At 40.6% G+C, this 22103-nt stretch overlaps 1 protein-coding gene across 4 annotated transcripts in view; it reads left to right on the top strand.

Annotated features, from left to right (window-relative positions):
• The window catches only part of FSTL5 (follistatin like 5), a 322690-nt gene extending 301974 nt beyond the window's left edge, over window positions 1-20716 (top strand). For all 4 annotated transcript variants that reach the window (XM_083520282.1, XM_083520280.1, XM_083520281.1 and 1 more), the window contains one exon: window positions 18284-20716. In XM_083520282.1, coding sequence (XP_083376408.1) covers window positions 18284-18986 — 703 coding nt within the window. In that variant the 3' untranslated portion in view covers window positions 18987-20716. The remainder of the gene's footprint in view (window positions 1-18283) is intronic.
• The last annotated feature ends 1387 nt before the right edge of the window (window positions 20717-22103 follow it).

Raw genomic sequence — 22103 nt, 5'->3', positions numbered from 1 at the left:
CAACATGGGGGGGAGTTTGATGGGAATCAATACAACTTACAATTATATATATATATATATATATATATATATATATATATATATATATATATATGCAGGTTTTGGTGTCCTCGGGTGTCTTCCCGTGTAAAAGTTGGGGTGTCTAGGCGACGTTTCGACGAGGTCTCACTCGTCATCTTCAGGCTGGTGCTTTCGGCTTCTTGTTACTGGAACAGAGCGGGATCTCAGTGTTTGAGTTCCTATAAATACTGTAGAGGGGTGTGGTGTATTGCCTCAAAAGTTCTGGGCAGAGGGGAAGTTCCCAGGCTAGTGTTCTTTTCTTCTTTTGTTCCTTAATTACTTGAGGGATATCTTGAGTGATTTCTTGAGTGATATTCTGAGTACCACTTAGGTGGGTCATTAGGTGTGGATTAGTTGCTAAAGCCTTCGTGTCTTGACCTCTTGAATTTGTGAAGAGTTTTTCTGGGAAGATGGCTGTACTGCACTTAGTTGTGCTTTGGCTTGGCTTCGTGTATAGGGGCGAGCTGTGGTTTTGTGCCCTGTGCCAGCCAGATCTGTGTAGGGATTGCAGGGGGGTGCAGCATCCGGAGTTGCCACTATGGTTTGGTTACTGGATGGTGTCTGTAATTTATCTGTGGAGAGGGTCTGGGTTTGGGTCTGGTGTGGTTGATTGGTGGTGGCGTTCTGTGTGCCTCTGGATCTGGTGTCGGTTTTTGTGGGGAGGGCTAATTTCCAGATGTCTGGCAGGCGGGACGTGTCGTCACGCTTGTTCATGTTGTGAGGGTGTTTCTCTATCTCGATGGCTTCCATGATTATTCTCTTGTGGTGATGTTCCATGTTAAAGAGCAATTTGGAATCTGCAAAATTAATTTCGTGTCCTGTTTCTTTCATGTGTTGGAAAAGAGAGGAAGATTTTTCTTCTTATTTGACGGCATTCTTGTGTTCTGCGATACGTGCATTTATTCGTCTGTTTGTTTGTCCAATGTACGTGGCTGGGCAGACTTTGCAGGGTATTTCATAGACCCCTTGGTTTTCCAACGTCAAAAAAGAAGAAAAATCTTCCTCTCTTTTCCAACACATGAAAGAAACAGGACACGAAATTAATTTTGCAGATTCCAAATTGCTCTTTAACATGGAACATCACCACAAGAGAATAATCATGGAAGCCATCGAGATAGAGAAACACCCTCACAACATGAACAAGCGTGACGACACGTCCCGCCTGCCAGACATCTGGAAATTAGCCCTCCCCACAAAAACCGACACCAGATCCAGAGGCACACAGAACGCCACCACCAATCAACCACACCAGACCCAAACCCAGACCCTCTCCACAGATAAATTACAGACACCATCCAGTAACCAAACCATAGTGGCAACTCCGGATGCTGCACCCCCCTGCAATCCCTACACAGATCTGGCTGGCACAGGGCACAAAACCACAGCTCGCCCCTATACACGAAGCCAAGCCAAAGCACAACTAAGTGCAGTACAGCCATCTTCCCAGAAAAACTCTTCACAAATTCAAGAGGTCAAGACACGAAGGCTTTAGCAACTAATCCACACCTAATGACCCACCTAAGTGGTACTCAGAATATCACTCAAGAAATCACTCAAGATATCCCTCAAGTAATTAAGGAACAAAAGAAGAAAAGAACACTAGCCTGGGAACTTCCCCTCTGCCCAGAACTTTTGAGGCAATACACCACACCCCTCTACAGTATTTATAGGAACTCAAACACTGAGATCCCGCTCTGTTCCAGTAACAAGAAGCCGAAAGCACCAGCCTGAAGATGACGAGTGAGACCTCGTCGAAACGTCGCCTAGACACCCCAACTTTTACACGGGAAGACACCCGAGGACACCAAAACCTGCATTCCTGTACCCGTGAAAATCTACGAAAACATATATATATATATATATATAAACAAACATATGCCAAATACATTTATGTTGCACTAGTCGACAGCAGAAGGAACAGGGAATGATCAAAGGGAACATTAACCCTGAAAAACAAAAAGGGGCAGGCTTCCAAACACAGGTCTTCTTAAAAAACAAAACTTTTCTTAAAGTCAGAAACAGGGTTAGCCAGAAAAAGCAGTAAGCACCCTCTCTCCAAACTAGGAATCCCTAGTTCCAAAGAAAACAGAGCATGGCAGACAGTTAGCAATATAGGACTTGTCATCAAGTCCCTAGTTCTCTGCAGGCCTAGTTGAACCCCAGCCCTAGAGGATACTTCTATGTACTCATGTAAGAACACACAGCAGTGTGGAAGTACTTCAGTCCCTCACTCTTGGGCTATGCAATCCAACTGAAAAAACCTCAATGATCATACCTCCTTCTTTGCCTTACCTAGAGAGTTTTAGTCCTTGTGTTTATTCCTTCCAATGATTCTTCTGAAAGTTAGTTCAAATACATGAGCTCAATTTTCATTCCTGTCAGGCATGTCAGCTTTTGACCTCAACATCAGCTTTACACAAAAATGTTCACTCACAATGAACTTATTTGAACATTATAAAGAATTTTGGTTTTAGAGCAATTTTTTAACTAGCCTTTGACAGCATATTAAAATAAACCAGAAATTAAATTATAAGCCTGTACGGACCTGTTTCTCCCTTCCCCCTCCACCTCTAGAGAAAGATATTTTAATTTGTCCACTAAGGAGTTCAACGCTCACTAATTAGTTGTGCCTTGGTTTAAAAACCTGGAGGGCTGGTTTAAATAAAAAATGAAAAAAAAAAATCTAAGTATTGTGTCAGAAAAGGGTTTAAAAGCTGTAATCTCATTGAACTTGATGGGACCTACTTCTGAGTAGACACATAGAATTTAAAGGTAGCTGTCTTTGGTGAAAATGCTCAACAGCAGTGCCAGCACAGAAGGGACATTAGGAAGCAAACATGAGATTGCAACCTAGGGATGGAAAAGGAATCTGTTTTAACAGGATTTATGCTCCTTAGCCTGGCCTTGACAACTCAGACATGTGTTTTCAGGGCCCATCTTACTCCTGTGATGGTGGTAATCTATTTTAACCATTTCTAATTATCTTGAATTTTGAATTATTGTAGCCTGCCCTGGGATGCATTGGTGAAGTCTGAGTAGTAGTAGTAGTAGTAGTAGTAGTAGTAGTAGTAATGGAATTTAGAGTTTGTGACCTGGTCGAGTTTTCCCCATATCAGACTGCCTCTTGAATTGAGTACTTGCTTCCATGCAAATACATACAGTGGTACCTCGGGTTAAGTACTTAATTTGTTCCGGAGGTCCGTTATTAACCTGAAACTGTTATTAACCTGAAGCACCACTTTAGCTAATGGGGCCTCCTGCTGCTGTGCCGCCGCCGCCAGAGCATGATTTCTGTTCTCATCCTGAAGCAAAGTTCTTAACCTGAAGCACTATTTCTGGGTTAGCGGAGTCTGTAACCTGAAGCGTATGTAACCCGAGGTACCACTGTATTGAGTTGACCAGGCCACAGAGTGACTCCGGACAGATTGGGCTGCTCCCTGAAGTGACAGATACAGCTATCAGTCTTCTGCTGGTGTACACTCCTTTTAAATCCAACACTAGTGAGTGAGGTAGTAGATGAAATTAAAGACAACAAATCAGCATAGAGTTTCCCAAACTTTCTCTCAGTATTGAAGCATTGCTTAACTTCAACCTGCATTTTATCTTGGTGGCAATAATACATTTAATTCGGCAAAGCTTTGTCAAAAGTAGCAACAATAGGGCCCTTAATTGTCCCCACAGGTGTCTCTAGACAGGCATTAAATTTCTGTGAGGAATGAGAGAGAGAATATCAAAAGAGAGATATTTAGAAGTCTGTGGAGCAGAAGGGCTGATTATTTTAGCTCCACAGTTCATAAAATTAAGAAAAGTAAGATAATTGGAATAAATTAAAGGCTCTAATTATAATATTATACAATGTTTCAAAGCAATGTTAAATGAAATAATTGTAAAATATTCATTCCCAGTCTTTGGCTGCTTTAATCTTTCTAGCAGGTGTTATGAACATCACACGGTACCTGCCTTCACATGTGCAAAAATGAACAATCAACCTACTGGTGTGTTAGCCTGAAATTTAAATAGAATTAATTATTCTGTCTTTGAAATAGCTCTCTTTGTCTGAAGTGCTAATAGACATAGGAGCAATATTCAATCAGAAGCTATTCTGATTTTAATTCCTTCAAACATTTTTGAAGTCTTTAAATGTGACAAATAAAGGAGCGTTGGAAATATAGATAGGTGCAGTATATTGAATTGGATCATTGGTCCATCTGCCTCAGTATGTTCCTCACTGATGGGAAGTGCTTCTTCAAGGTTCCAGACAAGGGGGCCTTCCCAGCCCTGCACAGAGATGCTGGAGATTCAGCCAGTGGCTTTCTACCTATAGACCAAATATGCTCCCACTGATACAGGGGAGTGTTCCTGCACCACTCGACTTTCTTTGTTCCTGAGTGCTAGACTTCAGGGAATGAACAGAAAGGCCCAGAAGAAACAGGATGGACTTCTTGGGATGGTATAGCACACCCTGTTTCCTGTAACCCAGAGTCTTGGAAGCTATGACCAAGAAACACAAATTAATGGTTGGGCTATTTTGTTGTTTCTGGTTCTCATTTAGTATTCCTACACTTCTCCTTTTGTGGCTCTTATACTGGAGATGTAAGTTAATGAGGTTAGATGGAATGCTTAGGATGCTGCTAACACTATTATATGCTGCCTCCTCCATAGTTTTTCTTGCAGCTACCCAATCGCTGCCAGATTACAATATTTTCTGCAGATGGTTTTCTTAGACAGCAGTCTGTTGCCACAATACGTATTCCAAATCCTTGTATGTCAGACACAAGTGAGTCATACTTTGGATGACTAAGATTGCTTATATCAGGAAAGCTGTGTTTTCCACATTTTTATTATTATTTCAGAAGCCGGGTAGTTGACAATAGCATTGTCTCTGTACCCTTCCCATGTCCTCTGGCTGGCTGCTGTAGGAAAGAGAATGCTAGACTAGGTAGCTGGTTTGGTCTCAACCCGGTTTTTATATGCAAATCAATGTATTCACAGAAAATAGTTTTCAAAAATGCAGCCGCAAATATGCCACAATTCGGTTAAGCCTCATGGCATTTGTGGTGCTCCCTTGAGCAATGAAGGAAAAGAAATACCGTATATACTCAAGTATAAGCTTTTTCAGCATATTTTTTATGCTGAAAAAGTCACCCATGGCTTATACTCGAGTGAGGTAGGTGGTAGAGGGTCGAGCAGCCCGAAAGGAGCCCTTTCAGGCTGCTCCTTCCTCTTCCTCCACTGCTGCCGCCACCACCAGGTTTGTGGTGTGGTGAACTGGCTTATACTCAAATCAATAAGTTTTCCTAGTTTTTTGTGCTAAAATTAGGTGCCTCGGCTTATATTCGGGTTGGCTTATACTTGAGTATATACGGTAACATCAGGCTAACAATTTTCTCAGCATGCAAAAGTGAATCAGAAGCCATACTTTAAATTTTACACTATCTTCTATATTTATCACACTCCGGAAGCTGGTGGGGTATTTGCTGATGCAGAGAGACAGCCTACTACTCTCAGGGGATACTTCTTCCCATGGGTTAGACTGCAAAAACATTTAAGGGACAGCTGCAGTAGTTCACTTTAAAACTAAAAAGAAACACAAAATTGCCACTGTCCCACTTTTCTTTGTTATTCCTTCCTTGTAACATTTGTGGCAATGCAACATATGTATCAAATGATAATACTGTGTGTCTACCACTCTTGCTTTGCCTCATTGACTGGTGAGGGCAGACAAATGCAGACAAATGCATGACAAAAGAACATCGCCTCATGTGTTACATTGCAGTCAATGTCGAGAGGTAGAGGAAACAAAGCTACACAGAACAGTAGCAGTCCTGCATCTCTTATAACATCCTCTCAATGGCAAGGGAGGCAAACCAAGGAAGGGTGCCCAGCATTTGGTAGAAAGGTTTGCTTTTCAACTAGTGATAATCACTGCCTTATAATACCTTAGCTATGTCCTTCAAAGTCCCAGTTCTAATCTTAATTGATGCGGTAAGGCTTTGGAGATTTAGGCCAAGTCTGTTCTTCGATATGTCCAGAACATGGCCAGTCTAATTCACGGTTGGTGTCATTACTTGTGCCTTAAAAGGTTCATTGATCATTTTTTGCTCAAGCAGAAACAGAACATACTGGTAATTCCCAAAGTTGTGAGTACAAGTGGTGGCTGAGTCTCCATGATAGCAATAACTTAGCTGAGATGCTATCCTCCTTCTCTCTGAAAATATCTCAGTGAAGCAATTAGCTTATACTGTAATGGGAATTTTTATGCACTACCAGTGAACTATATCCCATTATTCCAAATCAATGAATTCATCACCTGACTCAGTTCTCTGTGTCTGAGAAAGTTGCATGCAGCTTTATGTCTGAATAACCATACAGCATGCTAAGATTCAAAATGCATTCAACTATGGCATATACCGGTAATACCCACCAGGCAACACATTACCCATGCCATCCAGAAATCAGCAGGCATCTTGCATTTAAAACTCTTCTAATTAATCATAGATATGTCAGATACATCACAAAATGAAACTCCAGTAGCGATGCTGAAATTTAATATAGTTCATAATCATACCATCAATATATATGCTGCTGGAAGCCCTAGTTACAATTATATTACTTAACATGGATTTTAAACAAGATTTATAATAATTATAGTGCAATCCATAACAAAATTATTTCCTTAAAAACCAAGAACAATACAATACTCGTATTATTTGTAAGATTTTTATTAAGCAAATCTATTTTCAGGTTCTACAAGAAACATGCTCTCTCCACATTTTGGTTTTAACTGATAGAACCACCGCTCATTTGCATATACATTAGCTGAAAAGTAATCAGGCCCAAAGCTGTTCATAATCTTTATCAAACAAGGGGAAAAAATGCATGTGACCAAATGGGAATTTTAATCTTCTTAATCTTAAAACCATTTTAAGCTAAAACTGCTGTGCAAAATTTAACTTGACTTAGTTTGATTGGTTTCATCCACATCATTGGAAGCACAGGTTAGGATCTACTCGTGTATGTGATCATGTGAGACTTACTTCTACGCTTGGAAAGAGAAAGATGCTAGCGAGCCTTGATACTATGGCCATGGGCCTTCTTTTATCATGAGCACTAGAAATGTGAACAAGAAAGAGAGGTCTTATCTATTTTTTAAAGTGAATGCTTAGTGCCAAGCACATGCCTTTAAAATGTCAATATAATCCCCGTACCAGGTTCTGACAATTGATTTTTCGTAAAACCACAAGTTATTGATGGTCTCTTGTCAAAGCTTCACTAGATGGTCATTTGTAGTTTGTGAAAAAGCCTTGGTCACCTGCTGTTGTAGGTTGGGAAAGCCTCCCATAACTTTCGTACTCTGTTCAGCCTTGTGTCTGATATAAAACCCTCCCATATGGTTGTCTGTATGTCTGTGACAGAAATGGAATTACCAGTATTTGTACTCTCCTTGAAGTATGTTCATACCGATAACTTTATAGACATCATTGTGTTCCTGATACCTCTGCAGTAATGACCACAGTTGTTCTTAAAACCAAATGCCATTGTTGTTACTCACTCATGTAAATGGGTCCTGTAGGCTAGACATTGAAGAAACACTAGTTTGTAAGAGTTGCTAAGAGAAGGTTATAATTAGTGGGTCAAGACTGATATCAAAAAGGAATCAACCCAGAGAAATAGGAAATGGCTTTACACCAACTTCCCTGGGGCATTAAAAAATGTTAAATGGAAGTATGAGCCACTGCAGAATTAACATTGGATTTGGCTAAGCCAATGTAAACTGAAGAGAGTCTGAATGTGGTGGGATAAAAGGAAAGCAAAGACAAAGCTCAGAAGGTTGTTGTTTGCCTTTCTGAAAACCAATAATTACAGCTTTAAGAAGTTATATTAAAATTGATTTTATTTATTTGACAAAATTTAGAAACCACTTGATTGTAACAAAAGCTCCAAGCAGTTTGCCATAAATATTAGAAATACCCATAAAAACAAGTAATTAAAAGCATTTTTAAATCAATTAAAATCAGCAGTAAACTAAAAAGAGAGCAGGTGTCAAAGAATACAGTGAAGATTTCTGCCTGATGTCAATAGACAGGGAGCTCTGAAGCATATGTGCTTCCACACTAACAGAACAATTTTTTATTAAGTGCGGAAGGTTTTATGAATTTATTTGAAGTCACTGACAGGCTGCACTTGCAACCAATTTAGCTTTTTCAGAATGTGATTGGGGTGGGGAAAGTGTATGTCAGGAAGCTAGAAACTTCCAGCTTTTGCATATTCCTGTCCTTTGTGCTCAGTGGAAGATGTTACTTTAACCCCACCTGCGCAAGCAGTTCCTGCTGCTGCAAGGAAAACATGGGCTAGTATGTGTATACCGATGACTGCATATTCAGTTCATGCAGATCTTTTCTTTTATATATATATAAGAAATGATGAGAAATTTCTCAGCTCTTTGAGTTTTGAGCAGATCTCTGCTGTCTTGCTGAATTCACACTGAGAAGAGAGATATGAATTGTCTCCCTTGATTTCTTAGTTTTCACAGTGTCTCACCTCTCTGTGTCTTCAACAAATTGTCAAAAGCAAAACTATATGTTGTTTTAAATTAGTTCTTTCAACTAAAAGAAATATCCAGTTATCTTTTGCATGTGTCTGACCAAAATTCCCAGTTCTAGCTCACCCACAGCAGCTAGACTTCCCGAACCCTTTCTAATCTTCAGCACAGTATATTCTGCTACTGGTTTTCAATGTCTCCTTTTCATGTTTGACACAGTGTAGTCCAGGATAAGTCAATACAGTGCTATTCAGATGTTGTTGGACTACAGCTCTCATCATCCTTGGCCATTGCCCTTGCTGACTAAGCTTGACTGGAGTTAGCTACCCCAGTCTAGTCCACTGCAATTTGTTGTCCAAAAGGGTCCATCAGTTTTTCAAGAGGGGTCCAATAATTTCACCTGCTCTGAATCTACTCTAGTTTAATCTATAGTGCTATGATCAACATCCCCATTTGAGCTTCCCTCTACCTTTACCTACATTCTTTCTTCTAACTCTGAATGTGACTTCTGTTTAAACACACATGTATTTCACTTCTGCTTCCGCATTACATTCAGATTGAAAACTATTTCTTTAGTACATTATGTGTAAATATCACTCACTCTTTTCTTCATGGGAGGCAACTAGCAATAAGTGAAGCACAGCTTAAGTATTCAGAAACATTGAGCTTGATGAAGAGAAAAATGCTTTTGTCACATTGGGTGGATAGGACACAGTTATACCAGGTTTGCTTTCTTTTGAAGGACAGTTTTATTGGAAAGCGTTCTATTAAAAAACAAGTGTTTGAAGTCTACTACACAGAGCATTGTTTGTCTGGTCCATCGCTTTGTGGGACACTGGTCCCAGAGCAATATAATTCCAGAACTTCTGCGTTTTAGGGGAATGTTTACTGGATGGCTCTGCAACATATTTGGCTAAGCATGAATAAATAGTTTAGACATAGAGGCATGACCCACAATTTGCTTCATAGTGTTAAGCTGCTAGACTACTGGCATTGTAAAACTAAACAAGTAATAGTCATTTCCCCCCAGAGAGTTGTGCTACAACTAAATATCCAAGTTTGTTAGAACTTCGTGTACAGAACCTGGCACATTACCTTTTCCATCGCCCAGCCATTATTGTATACAAACAAAGTATGTGACACAACTTGTTTCCGTGGTGCTTGAATTTACCCATCCCTGACCCATGTTGACAGCAGTAACTGATGGGGATGGCAAAACTCATAACATTCCACCAAGGAAGTAGAAACTCATCACAATAAAGCCAGTGAAATGTTGAAAAGCTTTCACAACAGATACACCTCAGTAGGGAAGCTGTGGAATTACTACCCAGATATCAACATGGTCGAGTCTTGAGAAAAGAAGAGCAGTCTAAGATGTGGCATGAGCAAAATGTGGATTTCATATTTAATATGTAATTATAAGCAGTTACTTGAAGTTAGAAATGCAAATTCTGCATGTGATTGTCTTTGTCTGTGTAGAGGTCATATTTGTAGAGATCTAAACTTAATTAGATAAATATGCACCTTAATCTCCACTGCCAGTTAACTTATTAATAGGCTGTGATGATCATAGTCTGCCTTCTTTGATAAACTGTCTTTGGTAGACATTATCATACTATGCCAAAGCACCATGCACATTTATAGCACTATATCAATAAGAAATACAAATATTTCACCATGACATTCCAAAGCTTTATTCATGAATATTCCATAAGTAACTTTGATTATTATTCCTGAAAGTAACATTTCAACAAAATTACCTAGAGAAAGTCAAGCTTGGATACACAATGTACCAAAACAGTGTTTTGAAGATACACCAAATGATGAAGTGTGTGTGTGTGTGTGTGTGTGTGTGTGTGTGAGAGAGAGAGAGAGAGAGAGAGAGAGAGCACCCTTGCAATAAAGGGCACATATTTAGCAATTTGGTCCAAATGAAACCAATTCTAGATTTCTTTCAGTATATTCGTCATTTTAGAAATCAAAATCAAAACTACATTATTGCTATTCATTTGAATCTTTGCCCAGCAGACTAAGAGACAAACTAGATGAGGCACTAGGAGATGTTGTTCCTACGACAGCTTGACTGAAATGCAGACATCGGAAATTGAAAATCTGTTAGCAATTGTAGGATATTGGAAATGGGATCAGGCAGCTTTTTGCGTGGACAGGCGGAGTCCCCAGATCCCGAGCACCCCCCCCCCCGTCATGTGGAATAACGACTCAAGACAACGTGCTATTGGATTAAATTGGCCACAACTTCATTAAATTTCAAATGTGGGTAGACCTTGGCTCAGGCACTGGGCGTTCTCCCTCCCTGGTCCCCAGCCGGGGACCTAGGGAGCATCAGGGTTATCCAGTGTTTGTGTGGGGGATGGGCCGGCTCTGGAGAACATATGTTCAAGCAGAGATAGCCGCCCCCGTTACGCCTCCGCCGCAGGGGAGAGCAGTGATGACCTTTCGGCGTACGGTCAAAGCCTCCCTTCAGAAACCCCTTTAACAGGGAACCCTGGTATTGCCGCCGCAAGAAGAAGATGGACAAAAGGATTCCGCCCAAGGCCTGATACCGCCAAATTTGTGACGTTTTGCTACGGGAAAGGCGAAACCTGCCAATGCAGGGAAATTCCTTTCCAGCCCTTTGACAGTGACCTTAACGTAGCAGCACCACATACCTGTGAAGAAAAGTACCTGCAAAACCTGTGAAGAAAAGTTAACCTGCAAAATAAGGCATTAACTGAGGGTGGGTAGGGTGGGAGAAGCTCTGGAGCCAAGTGAGGATTCCCAGGTAAGATCCTCCCTCTATTGTGTGGGCAGGTAATCCCTCCCCTACATGGCCTGATCTCCTTGGCAACGCATTCCCCAGGTGGGATTGGACAACTGATTGGGGTAGGCGGAGACCTCCAGGTATCCCACCTGAGGGAAGGCAAAGCCAAGCCTATGCTGATGGAGCCGCTCCAGATCCAGGGGCTGCGTGCGTCCACGCAAAGGGTGCCCCCGTTTTAAGCGGGGAGCAGTCATTCTGACAAAATGCCTCTCTCTCTCCCCCCCCCCCACTGCTTTCACATTCACAGGTGCAAAGATACTACCATTTACCCCATACAGGTGGGGAAATAGCTTGTGGGGCAATTTTGAGTAAAACAAATGTCTGACAGCACTTTCTCTTCCCAAACAGGTACCCCATCCCCACCCCAGATACATTTCAGTAAACAAAAATGAAAAGGCTTTAGGAGATATTAGTTGGTTCTCAATCTTGCTTGTCGCTAATATACTCACAAAATCAGTTCTAGACTTGCCTTTCATCTTAGCCTAGCAGTTCTGTTGCATTCCTGAGTCACCATTAGACTTCCATTTGAACTGCTGGCACCAAATTGTCTATTCCCTGTTTACAGATTTGAAAGCAATGCTGTGCTCAAGTTCTGGCAGCCTCACTGGCCAACATCAGGTGGCTATTGAACGCCCCATGCTTTTTATGAGGGCTGATGAATGTTTTCAGCCCTAGAGCCACATTCTTCAATGAGCAACTTTCTAGGGACATGGAATAGCAATGGGTGTGATTTTTTTCTGCACACGCACTCACATCTCAGTCCTGCATCCATGCAGGAAGCAGGCATTATCATAATTCAAGGATACTTTTCAGCCAGTCAAAAGCTCTCAAGAAGGGTGCAGAACAGGACTCGAGAGGTGTGACCACGGATATATCCCAAGAGCCAGTTAGAGGGGCCAGTTAGAGCCAGTGTGGTGTAGTGGTTAAGAGTGGTAGTCACATAATCTGGGAAACCGGGTTCGTGTCTCCGCTCCTCCACATGCAGCTGCTGGGTGACCTTGGGCCAGTCACACTTCTGTGAAGTCTCTCAGCCCCACTTACCTCACAGAGTGTTTGTTGTGGGGGAGGAAGGGAAAGGAGAATGTTAGCTGCTTTGAGACTCCTGAAGGGGAGTGAAAGGCGGGATATCAAATCCAAACTCTTCTTCTTCTTCTTCTTCTTTTAGGGCCATGTTTGGCTTCTGGATCTGAGACTTACAACTTTTATATATCATTCAATTTGGAGCCTCATTTGATTGTCCTTTACTCAAGCTCTGCACTCAGATTAGCATTTTGATAAGAATTTAGTTAAGACATTTAGCAGGCAAAATGGAGACTGGACCAAGTAACTCCCCACAGCCTGTCATGTTTCACCCGCTCTAGCTTTTTTTTTTTTTAAGAAAAATGTTATTACTGTTGTTCTGTAGAACAACTAATTCCCACTTTTCACTGTTTTGGACGGATGAAAGAAGGATCCGTATGTACTTGGACAAAATCGTGTTGGTGATTCTAAGCCAGGCACTGTGCGTGATATTATTTCACAGGGGAGACATGAGGGTTAGACGTCTCATAAATATTAATCAGGGATTAATGAACAGTGGGAGGCCTCCGTATATCAATCTGCATGAAAGGGAAGTTTGCATTAAACATGGCACTTTTTACATATAAATCACTGGGGGAAACTAAAGGCACTCTGATGTATCACTTGTTGTTCTACTAGAGACCTACTCATAAAACAGGTTTATAGTACATAAGCCGCAAGCATAATTTTATGGCACAATTATGAGTGACTGCAGGTTTTTGCCCCTAATCTTTAAAAATTAAATGCTTATGAAAGGTACCAGATTAACGGCTCTGAAAACCTGAAGCCTTCTATTCAAACTACAGCCTGAAGATTAGACAACCTTGGAGATAACTTCCTAAAGAATCTGGCTTAACTTCCTTTGACTGCGATAGGTCTCTGCCGCTTTAATCACTGACTGTTGTGTTTTAAGATTGTGTCCATGAAGGGGACAATTTAGATTCACCTTTGTGCAGGGGATATTTTTCTCTGAGGAAATAAGAATCAATACATATCTTACAGGTTGCTCAGATGTCAGCCCTTGGCAAGAATGTTTGCTCACTAATGACCTAGCGCAAATGCTAAAGGCCACTTTTTTGAGGGAAATTATAGGACTTGTTGCCAGCTTCTGATCTATCAACAAAGTGCAGGCATCTCCCTGTTTAATTGCTGGACTAAAATGTGAGTGTGAGTGGCTGGCAGGGCTTTTTACTGAAACTTTGCTGATACCTCATTTGCCGTTTGTGTAGAATTATAGAATTGTAGCGTTCCAAGGGTCATCTAGTCCAACCGCCTGCAATGCAGAAAACTCAGCTAAAGCATCCATGACAGAAGGCCATCCAGCCTCTGCTTAAAAACCTCCAAGGAAGTAGAGTCCACAACCTCCCAAGGGAAACTGTTCTACAGTCATACTTTGGGTTGAATGTGCTTCAGGTTGAGCGCTTTCGTGTTGCGCTCCGCGGCAACCCGGAAGTAACAGAGCACGTTACTTCCGGGTTTCGCCACTCGCACATGCACAGACGCTCAAAATGATGTCATGCGCATGCGTGGAAGTGGCAAAATGTGACCCGCGCATGTGCAGACGTGCCGTCGCATCTTACGTTCCATTCAGGATGCGAACGGGGCTCTGGAACGGATCCTGTTTGCATCTGAGGTACCACTGTACTGTCGAACAGCTCTTACTGTCAGAAAGTTTTTCTTGATGTTTAGTTGGAAAGAGTTCACTATAAAAATAAACCCTTAACGTACATGAACACAGGCTATCTAAGACGAGATAGCCTTACCTTATATTAAAGAAAGGCTTAATTTTAAGGGAAGCAGGTGATGATACTCACAGTTACATACATGTAAAAAAACCTGGAAGTTTAACATTTTATGTTCAGTTTGATCAATTGAATTAACTTTCTGCAAAATCATAACAGATGCAGGATAAATTCTCCTCTTCCATTGAACTTTGGCCCCGTGGCAATATTTTAAAACATTTATATGGCATAAAGAAGACATTTGGATCTGGTAGTCCTTACTCAGAAGAGATAATGAGCTCTGATGATCCATTAGTTTGAATTTCTTTGGTGTTTGGCCATACACAATCTTGTAATAAATCATTCAGGAAAAGGTCACCCATTTTCTTCCTCATTGTGTTAGCACTGTCAAACGTTCTTAGGTTATGCAGCAACTATACATTCTTTATCCGGAGAAAGTGAAATTAGATAGGACTCCATTATATAAGGCATAGCACCCTGATGTATGTTTCATTAGCCATCCTTTCCTTTATTTGTTAAATCACCCTTCACATTTCTAGCATGCTTTAATTTTTCTGCATTGCAGTAAATCACATTCTTTTTGAGATGGAGCAAAGAAGAGTTCCTTCAGTCGGAATCATAAGCAGATATTAAAAATCAGTATGTACTCAGTCAGTCTATTCCACCTTCTCATCCCTGCCTCACTATCAGCCTTATTTGTTGTTAATCCTATTAACCTGCTGGTGTTATTTGTCAGGCTTTCCAGATATATTAGCAAGTTACATCAAGAAAACTTGGCATTGAGGATCAAAGGGTTGGAGAGGGGGGTGACATTTAGAGAAGTGCCAAAGCATGCTGCTAAGAAAAAGCCTGAAAGCTCCACTTGTGTTATAGTTAAGAATACTGTTATATTGTTTTTCTGCAAGGCTATAAAATATTGACGGTGTCGTGTGTACAATACAGTATTTAATGATAACCAGAGCTATTGTGTGAGTGTGTGTTTAAGAATTTGAATACTGTTGAGTTAAAATTAGTAAACAAGTTATATCATTTAAAATCTCGGAGCACAGTCTCTCCAGCTGTACACTAGAACAGTTCCTTATGAGAGCCAAGGTAGTCCTTTAAAGGTAAAGGGACCCCTGACCATGAGGTCCAGTCGTGGCCGACTCTGGGGCTGCAGCGCTCATCTCGCTTTATTGGCCGAGGGAGCTGGCGCACAGCTTCCGGGTCATGTGGCCAACATGACTAAGCCATTTCTGGCGAACCAGAGCAGCGCACGGAAACGCCGTTTACACTTCCCACCGGAGCAGTACCTATTTATCTACTTGCACTTTGACGTGCTTTCGAACTGCTAGGTTGGCAGGAGCAGGGACCGAGCAACGGGAGCTCACCCTGTTGCGGGGATTCGAACCGTGGACCTTCTGATTGGCAAGTCCTAGGCTTTGTGGTTTAACCCACAGTGTCACCCGCGTCTCAGGTAGTCCTTTAACAGCCATCAAATATCAGCCTGTGACTGCACACTCGCAGAGCTGAATACTTTGCAGTGTGTCTGACCAGCAGCTGGGGTGGAAGCCTGTGTAATAATATCCAGTAGTCCTGTTCCATTTCTGCTCAGCTTTATCATGCTTGTCTCATATTTTCTGAAAACCTCCGCATAGTCAATTTCCTTGGTTCTTATGCCTAAAGGTACTTTGAAAACGAAACAATTTAGGCCTTAATAGTTGGCAGGTATAATCCTAAATCGTTATGATGAGAAGGATTGGAATAATAGCAATGAGCATTGAATTCATGTTCATGGGGGAGAAATGAGAATGAAATGAACTAAAATATCTGGGATGTACTGCATGCTCCCATTGAAGCTGTGTATCTATTCTGGTTTAAGCAACAGTTAATTGATTTTAAAACTGCATATACGATATCTCGCTGGAGTTATGCACATCCAGAATAGTGTACCATTTCCTCTTAATCACATGGCAAAAAATATATTCCAATTAAACTTCATAGGTGGCTTTGATGTATGTTGTTCTACTTGGGAACTGAATTATAATTGCAGAGAAGCTATAGCCTTCACCAGCAACTTGATAAGAAGAATTTGTGACTTGGGACTGTTTCATCACTTGATGACTGCAGTACACAGTGGTAACTTGCATCCGTAAATAGGTTATCTTGGTTAACACTACCAACATTTTCTCTTCCATCTCCTCAAACAAATTGCTTTTCGATGGAATTGGTTCACACTTTAAGCTGCTCGGCTTCATCAAGTATAACTATACATTAATCTGATATAAGTTATACACTTCCCTGAGCACCCTCTCAATCCAAGTGGAACTTTTTGGTAGTACCACACTCAGCTATTTCAAATGTATCCCTATCGTGTTTTATGACTTCCTTGATATTGTATGTGGGCTGGAACTGGTCTGTGACCAAAATAATAAAATTCAATTCAATTCAATTCACTCAGCTATGGTATGTTGTCCCCAAGGGAGCTTGACAGGCCCCACATTGTTGCGTTTTTGGCTTTAGACTAAGCCCTTGCGTTGTCCTTCCTGGCTTTTTAAGATCGTGTTAATTTAATCCCTTTGGCAAAGTTGATTGTTCTAAACTCCCATTTTTGCTGCTTGTGTTTTAAACTACTGTGAGATCCATATTGTAATTTGTTGTAGGCGTTTTCTTTGTAATTTATCAATGTCCAGTCAGTGGCGAAGCTGCATGCTCCGATACCAGGGCGGAGAGCAGGTGGGGGCATGGCTGGTGCCCCCTGGGGTGTGTGATGCTGCGCGTGTCCGGGGTGATGGCACCCTACCAGAATAGTGGTGCCGAGGGCAGTTTGCTCCCTCCGCACTCCTGTTCCTCTGCCAGTGTGTCCAGTTCTACTTTCAAGTGTTGATTTTACCATTTTAAACCCTAAACTGATTGAGACAAGGTTATCTAAAAGGTCAGCTTCTCCTTTACCTCTTTGAACCTTAAGACTCTCTTCAGAGGCCCTGCTGCAGGTAGCTACCAGGGAAAGAAAGTTTTTCAGTAGTGGCATCCAATTATGGAACAGACTCCTAGGGAGGCTCACAGGGGGCCATCTTTATGATTATTTGTGGCACCAGGTGAGGACATACCTAGGTAAGCAGTTTGTACAGTCAGGGCCTCTCAAGTTTTAAATCTTTCTCCTTTTTAATATATAGAAGTGTTGTGTGCTCTGTTTGTGTTGTATTCATTTAGTTTTATTTCATATTTCATTTTCTATTTACTTTTTTATTGTAAGCTGTTGAGAAAACTTTGTGGGGATGTCATATAAGTACATAAAATAAATAATTTGGTTGGTTTTTTAAGATTCATTGTGGACTTTTAAATGTACTGTTGTTATGTTTTTAAGCTAAGTTGTATGAGAAACCTACATATGAGGTGACTAACAAGTACAGTATCACTAGCAGGATTTGAGTAAACACTTACAATTAACAAAATTAAATATAGAAATTACAAAGATGGTGTAAAAATGAGAAAAGATAATAACATTTAATTTAAGGAATTTAAAATTAAGATACAATAAAGCAAGCAGACGTTAATATGTTTAAAAACCAGAAGACGAAGTTGAGGGAAGTCATAGGGGGGGAGGGGAAAATTTGGGAATTGTATTTATTTTTGTTATTTGATACGATATTAATATGATAAAAACATACAATTCAATAAAAATTATTTTAAAAACAAGTACAGTGGAACCTCAGTTGTCGAACATTTAGGCTTTTGAATGCCGACAACCTGGAATGGAATGCTTCCATTTTCGAACACACTTCGAAAGTTGAATGGCTTCTGAGGTGCGTTTCTCCATTTTTTCAATGGAATTTGCTGACCGGCAATTGCACCTTGGTTGTTGAACATTTCAGAAGTTGAACAGTCTTCCAGAATGGATTACATTCGACAGCTGAGGTTCCACTGTATTTTTAAAGAGGCATATGATAACCAGATCTCAGATATAAGCAAGGTTTACATGTAACTCTTTGTGGAGATCTTTAAGCACTGCTTGCATTTGATTGTATATACTATGGATTTTTTTCCCTTTGAATTTGTTTTTTGTCTCATTTCTTTTAGGTTTGGATTTATTCTTCACAAAGATGAACCCGTGCTCCAGAAAATAGATCTTGAAACTATGTCGTACATCAAGACAATTAGTTTAAAGGATTACAATTGTGTTCCAAAGTCTCTGGCTTACACACACCTTGGAGGATATTATTTTATCAGCTGTAAGCCTGACACCACAGGAGCTGTCCCACCGCAGCTTATAGTGGACGGTGTTACTGACTCTGTCATTGGATACAATGGTGATGTAACAGGAACTCCATATATCTCTCCAGATGGTCACTATCTAGTCAGCATTGATGATGTGAAAGGTCTCATGAGGGTCCAGACCATCACAGTTAGAGGAGAGATACAGGATGCCTTTGACATCCACACCAACTTGCACATATCCGATGTAGCTTTTCAAGCATCGTTTACCGAAGCCCATCAATATAATGTATTTGGTAGCTCCAGCACACAAACTGATGTGCTCTTTGTAGAATTGTCCTCTGGCAAGGTGAAGATGGTGAAGAGTCTTAAGGAGCCTCTTAAGCCGGATGAATGGCCGTGGAACAGGAAGAACCGCTTAATTGAAGGCAGCGGGCTCTTTGGTCAGTACCTGATGACGCCTTCTAAGGAATCCTTGTTTATTCTGGATGGACGGCTGAACAAGCTGAATTGCGAAATCACTGAAGTTGAGAGAGGAAACACAGTGATTTGGGTTGGAGAAGCATAAGGAACCATGTTAGATAACAGCCGAGTGAATAGTTTTACAGTACATTGCACTTAACTTCATCCTCTAAATTGTCACTGTTTTGTTTTGATTGTGTTTTTTTTTCTTTTTTTAAAAAAGTTAGACCCTTCTGTATATGTTGTGTGGCTGACTAAAATGCAATTTTGGTGATATAAAAAATGCTGGAATTGTGAGCAAACATTTTGTGTACTATTGATGACCTCCTTAGGGTGATTTGGCCAATTGGTGAAAATATCAAATGTTTAAGGGACCCTCTACACATGAGCCATGTGTTGACAAAATGATGCCACATTTTAAAATGAAGGCTTTTCTTTTTTTAAAGGGGGGGTCATGTTGACTTAATTCTATTCATTGAAATGTTAGGGTACACTCTACGTACAACTTTAGATTTATTTTTTTTAACTGAAGCATTTTGTCCTGCCCTGTCCACTATTTAATCTTTTTGTGCCTTGAAGGGAAATGTCTCACAAGGAAAGAGAAGTCTAGGAAACATGTAATTGTATTCCCATTGTGGCTGCAGGCTTCCTTTTTCCCTGAAAAGAAGCTTTTGATATCTCAAGTTTTTCATCTCCATCAGGTTGTAAAGCATGGTTTTTTAAGACAAAGGAAAAGTATATTTGCAACATCTCTTGTGTTGTCATTTTTTTATTACTGCAGTTTGAGGATATGATTTTTATTTCAAGTTTCAGTTGAAATTCTGTTAACTGCTCATAGAACTTTGACCCCTCTTTTTTTGTAGCAGAGTTAGGCAATTATCTCCTCACCTCTAAAAGACTTGCATCAACAGAGAGTTTTGGTTCTATGAAAGAAAAAATGTCATGCGTATCTTCTTAGGAAGACATGTTTTGTCTAACTACCAATACCAAGAAGATTCACTTACACTGGCAAAAAAACTGTTATTTTTTAAAAAACCAATTTGTTACTAGAGGTGCATTTTTAAGGAAATTGTATATCAGTGGAACAAAAAAGATGGAGATTAACAGCACAATCCTGTACATGTCTAAGCCCTATTGAGTTCAGTGGTCCATACTCCCAGATGTGTGTAGGGTTGCAGCGTCAGACAATGTTTCTAAGCTTCTTAATGGAAGTAAAAGGTCTATTGAAATCAATGGGACAAACCTCTAAGTAAATATGTTTAAGATCACTTTGCTAGATGCTAGAGCCTCTACATGTACATTGTTTGTCAAATACCTGATTTTCCTCGACACTTTTAATAAAGCTCAGTAAATTTTCTATCCTGCGCCTCCCATTAGATCACTATTGCAAGGTGTTGTCTTTATTATTTCTTTTTGTTTAACGAATTACTGCTCTAGTTTTGAACATTGCTTCTACATCTATATAAGGATAATAAAGGTTCTAAAATTTAGAATCATTGTAGCCACTAGAATGAGGAAAAAATGAGATCTGCACTCAAAGTTAGCAGTAAAAAAATTCTTCAGATTTTCAGTAACAATATAGGTGGTTTTGATTTTTTTTAAAGAATGTGTTTCTTTAAATAAAGCAGGCTTTTCAACTGACCTCTGTTTATTCAATGCAGTCAGAAGTTTTATTCTAATTCTACCCTAATGTGTAAAGCTGCTTAAAAATTTGAAATTTTCTAGCATTGTATTTTCTTGTGTGTAATTAGCATTCTGCTCTGTGATACAGTAGAATTCTCTTTAGCTTAAGAAAACTGGCAGATTTAATTGAATAAAAGAATTGACTTACATTTATACCTACTGAATCCTTTTAACAATTTTTTCCTATTGTGAGCAAAAAAAAAAAAAAATCCCCACCACTGCCATGTAAACTGTTTGTTATTCAATGATTTACAGTCATCCGTTTCTTCTACATTATTTTCTTCTCTATCTTACACCATGTGGATGTTCTGTATGTAGAAAATGCTTGATAATGGAGAATAAACCCCTTACATTTTAAATGTTCTCGCCTTCAGTTGATATGCCAACAAATATATTTCTCTTTTCTTATAAGATCCACAGGAGATTGTAATGAAATTCTGTGAGGCAGGGATAGAGTGGGGAGATCCACCTTCTTTACAGCAGATGACACTGTCAATCTTAATCTCTCTCTTTTTGATTGGCCTACCTTTGTTTATCTTGATTTCAGCTAAACAATCGACAAAATTTCCTACAATATTTTTGTTACCGAATGGGTTTGATGTGTGCTACTGTCAGATGGATTTGCAGATGGTTGGAAATATGTACTCAAAGAGTGTTCATCTGTACCATATTGGCTCAAATATAAGCCACACCCGCAAATAAGCCGCACCTTTAAAATTCAAGGGGACAAAAGGAAAAAAGACAATACCCGAATACAAGCTACTCCCTTAAAATTGGAGAGAGAGAAAAAGTCACGGTGATTAGCCAGTGCTGACGCTTTTTTGGCATCTTAATCACTCTGACGCTCAAACCAACCAGTGGGTTGGGGGGTGGCACTGGTGCATGGTGACCCACTCCCCAACCGACACCAGCACTCGGTTCCGAGCACACTGCACACCCACCTCCCAGCCCTACCACCCTGAATGGGGGGCAGGGAGTAGCCGGCACCAGCACTTGGCACCCCTCTTCCCAAGCAAGCACTGGTGCTGGACCCCCAAATGTGCCGCGCACCAGCCTCCCCGAAGCTACCACAATGAACGGGGATCCCATCAGCATACCACCAATGCCCCACCAATGCTGGTCAACAGCCTCCAGGCAAACCATCGGGGGGGGGGGAGTAAGCCAATTTTTGTAAGGTTGCGAATTTATGCCACACTTTAACTTTTCACGGTTGGAATTTCGGGCGGGGGGAGTGCGGCTTATATTTGGGGCAATACAGTAATTCCAACAAAGCATCAGGAAAACTTTCGGACAGTAAGAGCTGTTTGACAGTGGAAGAACTCCTTTGGAAGGTGGTGGACTCTCCTTCCTAGGAGATTTTTAAGCAGAGGTTGGATGGTCATCTGTCATGTATGCTTTAGTTGAGATTCCTGCATTGCAGAGAGGTTGACTGGATCCTTGGAGTCCCTTCTAACTCTACAATTCTATGATTCTATGATCAAGCTTGATGGAAGTTTGGAGTGAAATACTGCAGGGCCTAGTGCTTTGCATGAATTTTTAT

This window comes from Podarcis liolepis (genome assembly GCF_965112155.1).
Source record: "Podarcis liolepis genome assembly, chromosome: 9".
Lineage (NCBI taxonomy): Eukaryota > Metazoa > Chordata > Lepidosauria > Squamata > Lacertidae > Podarcis > Podarcis liolepis.
This window is presented reverse-complemented; position numbering and strand designations above follow the sequence as displayed.